A 15101-nucleotide genomic window follows, 5' to 3' on the forward strand; every position below is an offset into this window, starting at 1 on the left:
AATGATAGCCTATGCTCAAGAGGATGTGGAGTGAGGGGAACACTCACCATTGCTGGTGGGAATGCAAACTTGTGCAACTACTTTGGAAATCAGTGTGGTGGGTTCTCAGGAAACTGGGAGTCAACCTACCTCAGGACCCAGCAATTCCACTCTTTGGAATATACCCAAGAGATGTCCAATCATACTACAAAAGCATTTGTTCAACTATGTTCATAGCAGCACTATTTGTAATAGCCAGAACCTGGAAACAACCTAGGTGCCCCTCAATGGAAGAATGGATAAAGAAGGTGTGGCACATATACACATTAGAGTTCTACTCAGCGGTAAAAAACAATGACGTCTTGAATTTTGCATACAAATGAATGAAAATAGAAAACACTTTGCTGAATAAGATAACACAGACCCAAAAAGATGAATATGGTATGTACTCATTCATTAGTGGATTAACTAAATATTCCTAAATGTACTTTTTATTCTGATGATTCCTAAATTTCTATTTCTAACTCATGCTTCCAACCCGAGTTCTTCCCTTTACATCTTGGTACTTCATATCTACGTTTCAAGTACATGTAGCTTTCATTCTTTGGAATCCTTAATCCCCCAAATCTTGCCCATTCCAAATAACAAATGTGAACCAAATGTTGAGAAAATGGACCCTCAATAAGGAAAAGGAAAGTTTTTAGGCACTGACCATATAAATTACATGTGAATAATTCCAGGAACAACCAACCATTATTTAAGCAAAGGTAAAACTTCCAAAAGTTTTTATTGTTTACCTGCCAATAGAAACATACTTTGGTGCCAGGTATAAAAATTCTGTGAAATAAAGCCTGATGGTAGTATCTTAACAGATGTTTATCAGTCTTGGGATGTGAGGGAAAGGTTATTAAGCATGGAAGCACTTTGTGTTACTGTGTACTCTACCTCCTGCTAGGAGGCATGGCATCAAAAGCAGAATCAGTAGTAAAGACCTGTTGATTTACCAATTAGCCACACATATAGTCTAGTAAACATTTTCTTTGAAAATCTTTGTGATTAATAGATACAAAAATATTATATAAAACTAATCAAGACTGTGCTGGCTCAGTACTGAAGCAACCATGTTGAAGCTAGTTCTCATCATTGGTGAGTATATAATCAGATCTAGAGACTTCTTACTTGGTTTCTTTATTTTTATTTTTGTAATGCTATTGGTATGTATATGATGTTTGGGCTGACCGCTTGCTATTGAACTATCAATTTCAGGTCTTTCCCTGGGTAAGATTATTTCTTTTATTCTCAACATTTGTTAGTTTGCCATAGTTCTTTGTGTAGGGTTGAGAGCAGGTGAAATTATCCTCTTTTATGTTAGCATTGATATTTGTGTCCCTTTTCTGGCCACAATGCAGATGAGACTTCAAAGGTGTAGTTTATCTCCCATTTCTATGAGAGAAAATCTCATAGAAATCTCCCTGTTCTTATAGCTCTTCTGATTTTTCTACCACATCTTCTACTATTATCCTTGAGACCTTGACACAGGAGTTATATTATTGATGTATCAGTTAGGGCCGGGACACCACAAAGTCAATTGTTCTCTGAATTTTGATCAGTTACCAATTGTGCTTTTCTGTAATAGTCTCAATCTGCTGCAAGGAGATATTTGTTTAATGAGAGGTAAGAACAATATTTAACTGTATGTAGAAGGTTAAATATTTTTATGTATGTAGGAAATATGCTGATTTAGTAAGGTAGAAACTGGACATCCTTTTCCAAGGTCCAAGACTTTACTAGACCTAGGTAATTGGCTGTGTTTCTTGGCATGATTTCCCTCTGTTGAGTGAACTAAGTTTCTTTCTTGGCATTATTTTTATTTACTTGGTTATGTCCACAGAATAGCTTTGTCTAAGATGAAGAAGATCAGCAGTACTGTTACCAAACTATGTAAGAAGTTACTCAGAATTATTCCTTAGTCACCCTGTGTAGTCTTTTAAGTCAGTGATGACATAAAGTGTAACCCTTAACAATTAAATCATTCACACAGCATGATTTTTAGATATTTTAGGTAATTCCAAAATATACTAGTTGTGCTAAATCTGTAATTTTCAAACTTTGCTGAAATTCAGAAATTTTAAAGATAGAAACATCAACCTTAATCTGTAAAATGGAGCAATAGTGGTCTGTTCAGCTTGATGGTGGTTCAAGCCTTTAATTCCAAGACTCAAGTTACTAGCCTAAGTTCCATAGTGAGATATTGTCATAAGAAAATGAACTGTGTTTAATCTGAGCAGAGGCATCTTGAGTCTTAAATCATGGTTACTCTGGTGTCATTTCATAGGGTTTTTCAAGAAACTTCAAGGCTTCATATAAAACATCTCAAGGCTTCAGGAGAAATCTAATTCTCTGCTTTAGGTGATGCTTTGTATGTTATAAGGCTAAGTGCATTCAGTCTTTGAAATGAGAGGCAGATATAAACATGTGATCCCTGAGTAGAGTGAATTTGTATTTTAATTTTTTCTTTAAAAATTATTCCAATGTTTATTAAAGCCAACTTAATGACTTCTAACGAAGAAACATAATTACATTTACACTTTAAATAGTACATTGTTTAAAACATCATGGGGGAGAGAAGGAGACATTAAAGACCAATTTAGCACTAGGCTCAGTAAGCAGTTTGGTAAAATAGTCTCAGATTGATGTTATAAACATAATGATAATTTTCTGGCAGAACACTCAAGACAGATTAGGGAATTTTTAAAGAGTTACAGGCTGTTTAGTCAGCATTTTTATTGCTTTGAAAAGACACTATGACCACAGCAACTCTTACAAAGTAAAACATTTTATTGGGGTGACTTGCTTATAGTTTCAGAGGTTCAGTTCATTATCACGGAAGGGAGCGTGGCACCATGAAGGCAGGTGCTGGAGCTGAGAGTTCTACATCTTGGGTGGTATCCTGAGCATAGGAAACCTCAAACCTACCCACACAGTGACACACTTCCTCCAACAACAACATATTCACTCCAACAAAGCCATACCTTTGAATAGTGCTACTCCCTATGACATTATTTAAACTAGCACTTTGATGAAATTCTGAAGGAATTCTTGAGAGGCCCCAAAGAAGTATTTAAAGGTACTGAGTAAAGTATGCAGCTATAACAGATTTAGCAAATAATAATGCAGAACAGAGGCAAGAGAGAAGCAGTCACGTGTAGCTTAGGTGTTATTCTGAAGGCCAAGAACATACTTCTCTGAGGACGTGACAATCTATAATAATCAGGAAAGCCTACAAGCTTTTGAATAAGATCTTAGTGAACAGCAGCTAAATGTGTGTTTTCTGCTTCTAGGTCTCAACCTCCTACTGAATGCCCATCTAGGTAAGTCATTGGCTCTATGTTTTATTATTAACAAAGCCCCAGATCTCCCTAAATTACTTATAATCCAATATTCTTAATATAGGTGATTATTAATTATATTATAATATTTATTTAAAAAAAACATGACCAAGAGGTAACATAAGAAGGAAATGGGTTACCTTTGTGGAGAGTCCACTATTTGTTCTGTTATCTCTGCTATCACATATGGCAAGATCACTAGAGAGCTATAAACTGATATCTACCTCGCTCCACACGGCAACTGGATCCCTATTATTACAAGTCGAAGGAAACCAGACTCCCCCAATGATTTTTTTCCGAATTGAACATAACCTACTTTAAATCAGTTGCTGTTCCTAAATTGGAATTATGTGTCAGTCTGTGAGAGTTCTCACAACAATCACTTCTAACCAGAAATCAGGCTTCTGAGGTAAAAGAAAGAAAGGAAGCAGGGACAAATTATGAACACAGGTTATCAGCTTCTATAAAAGCCTGTTATTCTTATTCCTCACCTCTCACAGACTCTGCCTACCAACTGATGTGTTACTTCAACAACTGGGCTCAGTATCAGTCAGATGTGCAAGGTATTAAGCCTGATGACATTGATCCTTGCCTATGTACTCACTTAATCTATTCCTTTGCTGGAATTTGGAAAAACAATATCACCATGACCAAAAAGAAAGCCTTAGATGACTACAAAGACTTTAATAACTTAAAGAAAAGGTAAGGGAAAGAGACAATGTGTAATTTGGTATCTGTTAGGTCAAAAGTTGCCACATGTCAATGCCTCTTGATAGTACAGAGTTGATGGATTTGAGGTAGAGACTCAGTTGCCAGCTGTTGCCTTTTATTTCCACAAAATGGCATACTTTATCACTAAAACATTATAGCTTGAAATATTTATATATTACAAAATGTTTCTTGTGTTTATTAATATATGTGTTGCCTTGACCGCTTGTATAAAATGTATTACATTTATTTATTGCGTCTGTAAATGTGAGTGAATGTTCACAGGCATGTCACTACACACATGTGGAAGTCAGAGGACAGTTTGTAGGATCAGCTCTCTTATTACATTTGAGGGCACTGGGAATTGAACGGAAGTCATCAGATTCGATGGCAAGTACATGTATCCACTGAGACATCTTGCCTGCCCTTCAACAATCTGTTTTTAATAGTCAAATCTACTTTTGCAAGTTTCTAAAATGCTGCTTATTATTTATTAACTATAAGAAACATGTTAAATAAATATCATATCTTGAAATTTCATTTTGTATATCAATTAGATTTTGTACATCTTGTATGTATTACTAACCTAATCCTCTTTTCTCTGACCAGGCTGTGATAAGTATCAGTCCTCTTACATATAAGTTTAAATATTCAAAAGTCCACTCACTTCTTGTTTTTCTGTATGTCACCTATTTTGTTTATCAGTGTCTCCCCCCATGTTCATGCACACTGTTAAATATGACAAATTTCTCATTTTTTCTATGATTTAACTTCAGTGCTTACATACAGTGTATCTCTTCTGCCTACTTATTCACCTGAGGACACAATAAGTGATTTTTTATCTTACATTTTTGTGAAATTTATAGTATTAGTACTATCTCTTCAATACATTGATTTCATATATGTTGGAAAGAAATCAACTTGTCAATTTTCTGGACTTAATGACAATTCTATTTATAACCTTTAAAGGATTATTTAGATTGTTTTCTCTATTGGCTACATTAAATTATACCTGTACCAATAACATCTAAATTTTTTTATTAATTTCTTTGATGATATTGTCATGTTTTATATTTCTATTATAATCATTCAAATTATTCAAATTCTTTCTGGTTTGTATGAATTTAAGGTACTTTTCTTATATACTTATCAGTTTTTGTTTTAAGAAATGTCCAATTGTGATTTTAGCCCATTTTTCACTCAGGTTGTTTTTTCTCAGAGGTTTTGGTTTATGATATATATTGCATAGTAACCCTTTACCAGATAAATGGTCTTCAATTATTTCCTCTTCTTCTCTAGTTTTGTCTCTTTAGTCTGCTGATTGTCTCTCCTGTGTTGTGAGAAGATGTGTTATGATGCAATCCCAGTGAAAATCTTTCTTTCTGTTTTCATTGTTCTGGAGATCTTTCTAAAAAAAAAATCACTGCACAGACTTACTCATGCTCCTTCCAGGGAGTGTTAGAGTTTCACAACTTACGTTTGTGTCTTTAATCTACATTGGTTTGGTTTTTGCATTTGATATGAGGTAGTGGTGCAATTTCATAATTCTACCTGCAGAGAAATATACACATAACATATATCACCTAGTCCATTTAGTGTTTAAAAATTAGCTATTTTTCCTTTCTTAGTGTTTTTAATCACTCAAAACCAAACACCATGATATCAATTAATTGTATCAGAAAGGGAGAGGTTGAACATCCTATAAATTAGACATGAAATAGCTCAACAATCAGAAGATTGTAACTAGAGATTTCTTTCCTGTCTGCCAGTTCCCAAATATACATTCTGAGGCTTCATATTATTTAAAAACTGTTTGGCTAATGACACAGGCTTCCGACGAACTAGGTTTAGCATCTTAAATTAACCCATTTCTATTAGTTTATATCTAACATGAGGCTCATGGCTTGTTACTCACATCTTGCTTGTCCAGTGGTTGTTGCTGATTCACAGACTCTGCCTTCTTTCTCTCTGCCTCTCTGTTTGGATTTCCCACCTGGCTCTATTCTGCCTGGCTATTGGCCAAATCACCAATGGTAATAAGACATATTCACAGCATACAGAAGGGCATTCCACATCAGAAGAGTTTTCTGCATTCTAATAGAGTAATCTTTTGTGGAAAATGAAACAATTCCTGGTAACTTGTAATTTATAGATCTATTAAGTATATTAATTAACATGTAAGACAAGGAAGACAGGCAACTTCTACCATGATTAATGTTACTATCCTACATACAGCTAAAAGAATATAAGCTATTATTTATAATGGCAAAAACCTCTTAGATTTCTTGCATCACAGATAACCTGATAATATGTGAGTACCTATTCCAGCATAATCTTCCTCCTTAGGATTCTGAGGAGGAAGAATCAATGCACTTAAAAGTTTAGTGTTGTCTCCTTATGGACCTTGCACTTTGGAAATTGATATTTTGAACTACTATTCCTAAGAATGTGCATATTTCCAACCCACTGAATTTGTATTAAGTGTCAGCAATACTGAAAACATGACATCTCAACTAAGATGTATCATTTTATTTCATTGGACAAGATTTGAGCCAATTATGCTATTAAGTTGTGAGCACTAGAAATATTGAACAGTACATTATTTGCAAGTATTTTGGAAAAGGAGCTTGGGAGGAATTGGAGTGCAGAGAGGAAAGGATGGGAGAGATGTAGATATAGTGCTCATGTATAAAATTCTTATATATATATATATATTATATGCACACATGCATACACATATGTGCATACATTAACAATTAGTGAAAAAGAAGACATAACTTTAAAGGAGAGTGGGGAGCTGTATATGGGAGGATTTGGAAAGAGGAAAGACAAGGGGGAAATGTAATTATATTATAATTACTGTTGTTTTGTTTTGTTTTTAGAGACAGGGTTTCTCTATGTATCTCTGACTTATCTGGGATTTACTCTGTAGACCAGGTTGGCCTCAAATTCACAAATATGTGCCTGACTCTGCCTCCATGACTTCTGGGATCAAAGGCATGTGCCACCTTTGCCTGGATATATTATAATCTCAAAAATAAAAATATGAATTTACAATAATCTGTACCTTATGTTAGATTTGTACAAGTGGCATTGATGTTTTTAGGATAATGGCAATGCAAAAAATTGTAATAAAAGTTTCAATAGTGGAGAAAATTGTTCACAGATTTATTTTATCATATCATGCAAAGAATGAATCAGATGAAAAGGCTTAATACTACAAACAGTGCCGTTTAACTAGAAGGACCCTTGGGATTTGAGATTTCTTTTTCCTGTTGCTCTAAAGGAACAACCAGCTGAAAACACTCCTGTCCCTTGGATGCTGGAACTTTGGAGCTGCCCCGTAAGTACTCTGCAGAGAGATTCTCATTCGTTTACTACTAAAGACAAACTATCACCGCATGATCTCTGCTTCCTTACTCTTTCTTTCTTTTGGGAGACAGAGGCAGGCAGATCTCTGAGTTCGAGGCCAGCCTGGTCTGCTAATTCCAGGACAGGAACCAAAAGCTATGGAGAAACCCTGTCTCAAAAATCCAAAGAGAGAGAGAGCGCGCACACGCTCGCGCGTGAGAGAGAGAGAGAGAGAGAGAGAGAGAGAGAGAGAGAGAGAGAGAGAGATGTTTATACTGGAACCTCAATACTAACTAAAAGACTAGTGTGTACTTCGCATGTAAATTAGGATAGATATTCTGCTACTCCATCCCATAAGCTTTAGTCACCTCATTGCTAACAGACTTCCTTCTTAAAGTATCTCCAAATACAAAGCAAGAGGAACAACTGGTATACTTTGCTCTTTATTTTCAAAAGCAGGGAAAAGAAATGAACTTGCTTAAGCAATATGACACTTTTAGGAATATACACACTTGGGAACTATTTGAAGACCAAGCATGTTGAAGTGTGTCAGTTGCTTTCAAAACAATACGATCAATTTCAAAGAAAATTAGAACAAGTAAGAATAAAATAAATGAAATGTCTTCCAAGGGCAGGCATTATAGCAGGATGTTCAGAGAAACCCACAGAATTGATTGGCTCTGTAGGAAGGGTTCGGAGGCAGACATTAATCAGTCAAATATGTGTATTCTAGTGTGCTCAGATTCTTGAAGCATTACTATGATTTCCTTTGGATATTCCTTAGTTTCGTTACCATGGTAACTACTCCCGAGAGTCGGCAGTCTTTCGTCACTTCAGTTATCAAATTCCTGCGCAAGTATGGCTTTGATGGGTTGAACTTATTTTGGCAGTATCCTGGCTGTCATGGCAGCCCTCCTAGGGACAAGCATCTCTTTACGGTCCTGATACAGGTAAGTAAAGAAGGAATCTTTCAAAGGTTTTGAAAACTCAAAGGTTTCTCTTTCCAAAGATCCCACCCCTGACAATGTCACTGAAGCCAAAAACCCGAGTAAATAAATCACATCCCCTAAGGGACATCAGACTACAATCATTTCACTAAGTGAACATAGCTACAAAGTGACTTCTAATGACACATTGCTACAGCCATCAAGTAGTGCATCACAAATGAAAGCTGGGTCCAGAGTATAAAAGTCAGTGTAATTCCAGGGCATGATGATGCTAGGGTGCATTGATTGGTGTTTAAGACCTTTGTCTTGGTTTTTAAATGGCTACTAGCTTTCTGTGGGATTTTGTGAAAAATCTCTATTACCTGTGAATATTAGGCATCTGTTAATTTTATTAACACCATCTATCCTCATGACTTTATTTATATGCTGATATACTAAACTAAGATAAAATATGTAAAAGCACTTTAACATGCATTTTGTTTAAGGAGTTAAATAATTTCAATTATATCATTCTATAACTTATTACTCTGTAGGAAATTCGTAAAGCTTTTGAGGAGGAGGTGAGTAAGAATAAAAAGCCCAGACTGTTGGTCACTGCCGCAGTTGATGGTGCCATCTCCACAATCAAATCTGGCCATGAGGTCCCACAACTGTCACAGTGAGTGATGCACATTGTCCTGTACTACTAAAGTGTGAGCAGAGTTTTCTCTTCTTTGGCATGTCTTGCTGCCCAAAGACTTTGCTCAGAGGTTTAGTAAGAGGTGCTTTGCTGTCATAGGTATAGAGAATAGCCATATGAAATGATTTTAAGAATTTTCCTTTTATCTAGGTCCTTGGACTATATTCAAGTCATGACATATGACCTCCATGGAGCTTGGGAAGGCTACACTGGAGAAAACAGTCCATTATACAAATCTCCAACTGAAACTGGTATCAAGGCCTTCCACAACATAGTAAGATAACACACAGATAAGTGAAGGGACAAGTCATGTCAAGATTTAGGCAAAAAACATCAACACAAATAATGCAAATGTCATCTTCCTAAGTCACAAATCATGTCTCATTGACTATAAATTTATATTTATTGAAATTTTTTTAGAAGAAACTACCTAATTACTTTTAAGTTAACATGGAAAAATTTGAACTGACAGAAGGAAGAGCTAACATAACTAATCATAGGTGTTCAGTGGCTTGGGTCCTACAGCTAACTTTTGCCACTGTAGAAATACATCATGGACAACTGGAAGAACAAAGGGGCAGCACCCGAGAAGCTCATTGTTGGATTCCCAGCATATGGACACACCTTCATCCTGAGTGACTCTTCTAAAACTGGAATTGGTGCACCTAGCAACCGTGGTGGCCATCCAGGGCCCTACACAAAGAAAACTGGACTCTGGGCCTACTATGAGGTCAGTAGGTGGCTTAATGTGTCCTGAGAATTTCTTGTACGTAACCTGAAAAATATGCTGACTCTTTCATTTTATCTCCTACTTGCACTAAGCAGAATGTTATTTTAAGGACTTAAATTTTTATACCATAATCTCTAAGTAACCAAAAATGATAAGAAGTTAGTAACACAGTCCTTCCAATTTACACACCATATTCCTAAGAATATTTATATATTTCCATAAATAAAAAATATGTAAACAATCAAAAGTCTCAGATTACTGTGAATTCTAGAACTAAAAGTTAACAAAATTATAATATTGACCATCTGTGAACGTTTAAAAAGTAGCTTAAGATGGAGATATATCTCAGTTGTTCATCTCTTGCCTAGGACACATATAGTCCTAGCTTTAGACTCCAGTATCAGAGAAATAAAATTGGGCTTATATCACACAGTGATATATTATTCATATATTTGGCAGGCATGGTGCCTCACACCCATTATCTCTGTATTTGATAAACAGAGGCAGAAGTATCACCATTTTGAAGTAAGTCTAAGCTGTATAGATTGAGATCCTCTCTCAAACAAACAAACAAAACTAATGAATATGAAGATCAATGGTAAAGCACTTACTATTGGCAAGACCTTGGGTGTGATATCCAGTAAACAAAATAAAACACATCTGAATCTTCTTAACTACAAATGTAACCAATTAGAAAATTGGGGAAAGTCTTGTGGAGATAAGACAAGGAAGGAAAACAACTATGTACACACACTTTTTCTTACATGGAATTAATATTTAAAGGATCTGAAATTCTTCACTTTTTTAAGATTTGCACTTTCCTGAACAATGGCGCCACTCAGGTCTGGAATGCTGCTCAACAAGTGCCCTATGCCTACCATGGTAACGAGTGGGTTGGCTATGACAATATCAAGAGCTTTCATATCAAGGTAAGGCCAGTGGTGCTGATGTGCTGGGCCCTGACTCTGAGTCCCAGGAAATGAAGTGACTCCTGCTGTCCTTTTTCCTTAACCAGGCTCAGTGGCTTAAGAATAACAGTTTTGGAGGTGCCATGATCTGGGCTATTGATATGGATGACTTTACCGGCTCATTCTGTGGTCAGGGCATATTCCCCCTGACCTCCACCTTGAAGAAAGCCCTCAAGGTGCACAGTGCAAGTAAGTGACAGTGGAACCGTGATGAGGGTAGATTAGTGTTCCTTCACCAACTCAAAGGAAGTATTGACATGCCTATGCTCTCTCCCAGTGATATTCTTATCATTTTCTCCAACTACTAATCGCCATGTCAGCAATTTTGTATTCTACAAGAAGTCAGGACTACTTAGGATTTGTTTGTTTACAGATTAGCTACCATCTTGTAAATGTTTAATAGGAAGTCTTATCCAGTGCTTTAACAAATCTAAACTATCATCCATGGAATTACTAATGTCTATATTAACTTCAGAATTTTTTTCTTAAAGTACATTTGTTTATTACTTATATCCACATCCCCCAAGAAGGTTTTGTATACACTAAATGGTCAGTGGGTAGTTCTTATATGACTTATGTGGGAAATATTTTAGTTAGGGTTGACTCAAAACAACTTAAGAACGAAAGGATTTATTTGGCTTAGACTTATACATCATTGTTCATTATGGAAGTTAGGGCAGGGACTCATGAAGGGCAGGAATCTGGAAGCAGGAACTGATGCAGAGGCCATGGAGGAACACTTCTTATTGGCTTGCTCCCCATGGCTTTCTCTGCATACTTTCTTATAGAATGCAAGACCACCAGCCCAGGGAAAACACCACTCACAATGGACTGGGTCATACCCCATAAATTACTAGTTAAAATGCTTGCCTACAGCCACATCTTATGGAATCAATTTCTTAAATGAGGTTCTCTCCTCTCAGACGACATTAGCTTGTGTGAAGTTGACATAAAACTATCCAGCAAAGGGAGGTGATTTTTCAAATCGTGATCTAGAAAGGATTGATATAATTACTGTTTGCAATTTGTGATCTCACTCTAGGGACTCTTTTGTTAATTGTAACCATAATTCATCCCTCCGCATTACAGTTCTCTTCTAGTCTCAAAGCAGTCAGATCATGTTTTCATTTGTTCTTATGTTATATGTTTTAGGTTGCAAAGTAACTTCTACTCGAACCAGTGTGATTAGAAGAAGGAATCTCAGCTCTGAGACCTTGGAGCCTGTGTTGCTACTCAGTAGCAAATAACAGAAATACCATATGCTTCTTTTTCAATGAAATTAGAGTCCGGAACTACCAGACAGATTATCTCATCAAGACCAGACAACACTTCTGAGTTAAACATGAACACTATCTGCTACCTTTCTCAGAGCCCCTTTCTAAGATCTTAATTCTACTCAATGTACTAAAATAAAATCAACAGTCAGAACATGAGTGTCTTTGGTTATTTGATAATCCAACAGAAATTCCTATTTATTTATTTTTTAAAAAGAATATTTTCATTTTTCTTTGATAATTACATAGATCTATACAATTCATTTTGATCTCACCCACGCCACATTACTTGTCTCCCATTCTCTTTGGGTCCCACCAATCTTTCTCACTACTGATCCTATGTCTTTTTTTCTTATGGTTGGTATTATTTTAATTCTCCCTGACTATAATTAGTTCTGATCCTATGCAATGTATTATTCACCAGACGATGAGCAACCTCTTGGCTGCCATACCCTTGTGAAAGTGATTTATTGTCAGTCAGCAGTCATAAACTACTGATAGCTCCTCCGTGAAACGTGGGGCCTCCAGACACCTTCTCACATCCACACAAAAGCTTGATTATCTTGATCTTCTGCTGGTTTGGTACAGACACCCATAGCTGCTGTTAATAGATGTGCACAATGCCATATCTAAAAGTCATTGTGTCATAGCTATAATTCCTACTCTCCGGACCTTACATTCTTTCTATCTTTTCTTCCACAAAGTTTTCAGTCTTGTGTAGAAGTATGTTGAGACAGATATCCCCTCTACATCTAAACACTCACAGTAATACTTTTCTTCAGCACTTTAGCCAATTAATTCATCTCTGCTTTTCTCTGATGAAGATGGAAAGGAAAACAATTATCTGTGTATCAGCATAAACATTAAGAAGGCAGTTTGACCATATGACTAGAGAAACAACACCAGTAGGATCACCCTGTGTCCTTGCTTGACCCAATGATGGGCTTCTGATAAGATTTACAATACCAGAAAAAAATTCTTCCTGTGTATAGGCCTCAAATGCAACCAAAAAGTCATTTGTTACACCAGAACATTTATGCTTATAATTGCATCAGTGGGTACCCCTTTCCTGGTAGCACGCAGGGGCCAGCATTGGGGAGGACCACTGGTGTCTTTTCTTTCCATCAACATGATTGTCACATTCAAGTGTTATGAGAGCTAGCTATTAGGGTGAATGTTTCCTGATTATTCTTAGACTGATACCCACAACCAAAGCGGGTATCTTTGGCAATAGGATCTTAGCATTCCATTTAGTTATGGTGAGCATCCAAGAGCAATTGTAATAGCCTATATGGTTTGTGGTGCTTTGGTACACTCCTGACCAGTAACTCATAGGAAGAGATCACATGCATAGTACTCAGAGTTTGAAGAGGAAGTTTCAATTTCTTTTTTTGAGACAGGGTTTCTCTGTGTAATAGTCCTAGCAGTCACAGAACTATCGCTGTAGACCAGGCTGGCCTCGAACTTTCAGAGATCAACCCCTCTCTGCCTCCAGAATGCTGGGATTAAAGGTGTGTGCCATCAACACCTGGCTGGAAGTTTCAGTTTTTGATGGTAGAGTTATCAAAGTACCTCAAGTTGTACCTGTTCATTTGACTGAACCAATTGTTCCCCCTCTTTTTTTTTATCATATTTAGGATTATTATATCTTTTGTTAAAAACTTCTACCCTTTATTTCTGTAAGCTGAATGAGTTTGAGCCCCCCTGACAATGTATTTTGGACAAAAGGCCTGATTTTTTTTCTGGATTGTTTCTACGATAGTAAGGGATTTTTTAGGCAAATGGAGTAGTAAGAAAAAAACGCCATCAACGAACCCTTGAACAGATGACTTGACCAGTCAATGCATTGCGGCACAGCAGATCCAGCCAGCCCTCACACTGTCGCTGGCCTCTTGACGGAGCTGCACTGAAAGGCCAAGGAGGGGTGGTCACAGTAGGCTAGTTCAGGAAAAAATGTCTTCCAGTAGTAAGAGATGGGTTGAGGGTTGGATGATGACTGACTTGCACAAATCAACAAAACAAAATGGTAAAAGGTTGAACCTATTTCACAACTTCAAGCCTTTTCTCTATTTTAACTCCTTACTTGAATGTATTTCTGCACACAAGCCTAAACTTCTAAACCAGCGGCTCTCAACCTTTCTTATGCTTTAATACCATTCCTCATGTGGTGACCCCCAACCACAAAATTCTTTTCATTTCTGTTGTTTTCTCTACAACAGAACTTTGCTACTGTTATGAATTATAATGTAAATGTCTGGATATGTAGGATATTTGATATGTGACCTCGGTAAAAACCATTTGACCCAAAGTGTTTGTGACCCACTGGGTAAGAACCACTGTTCTAAGCCTTATTGCTACTCTTTCTCAGATGCTTATTGGGCATCAGCGCAGAGTAGTCACGGATGCCAAAGTGTTCCATGTGGTTTCAGACAAGAAGTTGACTCTAGAATAAGGGATTTGGTCTTCACACATCAGACTTAATATGTCCTTCGAACCCATGTCCTAGGTCAGACTGCATCTTTGGCTCTGGCAAAAAGGAAAACAAAACATCCTAAAATAAATTACAGAAAGCAAAAGTTATACCCCTAACTCTATGGCAAGTAATTGCTGGCACCCTGTGCCTATCCTGAGACTAAGCTGATAACATTCCCTCTGGTTAGTCACTCTTTTTTTAATCTCTTACTCCTCCACTCCCTTCTTCTTCATCTCTGAGAAAGGGGTTTGTAGAGAAAACAACAGTGGCATGGGCATTATTTTTTATTTGGACTCATTGTTTATTGCATATTGCTCTCCTCTGCGTGTTTTACTGACTAAGCATCTCTCTCTTCAAGACAGTGGAGGACACTTCAAGATTACCTGTATCAATTTTATCCTCCTTAATTGTATAAACTTTTCTTCAGTTCATTAGAACTCCCCCTTGCTTCCACATCCTTCCTTTGTCATGGTTTCTGTGCACCTTTAGGTACATGATATGGTGACTTTGGACAACAGGTTCTCCTTGAACTGCATCAGGATCTTACTAGAAAGCAAACAGATTCTGGTCAGATTGTAACTAGCATATTTGCACTAGTTTTTT

At 36.8% G+C, this 15101-nt stretch overlaps 1 protein-coding gene across 1 annotated transcript in view; it reads left to right on the forward strand.

Moving 5' to 3' along the window:
* The window catches only part of LOC142854046 (chitinase-like protein 3), a 50837-nt gene extending 38671 nt beyond the window's left edge, over positions 1-12166 (forward strand). Inside the window, exons 4-13 of the mRNA XM_075979175.1 lie at positions 3321-3350; positions 3869-4070; positions 7363-7419; positions 8212-8377; positions 8908-9032; positions 9204-9327; positions 9598-9783; positions 10593-10712; positions 10799-10940; positions 11904-12166. Coding sequence (XP_075835290.1) covers positions 3321-3350; positions 3869-4070; positions 7363-7419; positions 8212-8377; positions 8908-9032; positions 9204-9327; positions 9598-9783; positions 10593-10712; positions 10799-10940; positions 11904-11998 — 1247 coding nt within the window. The 3' untranslated portion in view covers positions 11999-12166. The remainder of the gene's footprint in view (positions 1-3320; positions 3351-3868; positions 4071-7362; positions 7420-8211; positions 8378-8907; positions 9033-9203; positions 9328-9597; positions 9784-10592; positions 10713-10798; positions 10941-11903) is intronic.
* The last annotated feature ends 2935 nt before the right edge of the window (positions 12167-15101 follow it).

This window comes from Microtus pennsylvanicus, chromosome 7, assembly GCF_037038515.1.
Source record: "Microtus pennsylvanicus isolate mMicPen1 chromosome 7, mMicPen1.hap1, whole genome shotgun sequence".
NCBI lineage: Eukaryota > Metazoa > Chordata > Mammalia > Rodentia > Cricetidae > Microtus > Microtus pennsylvanicus.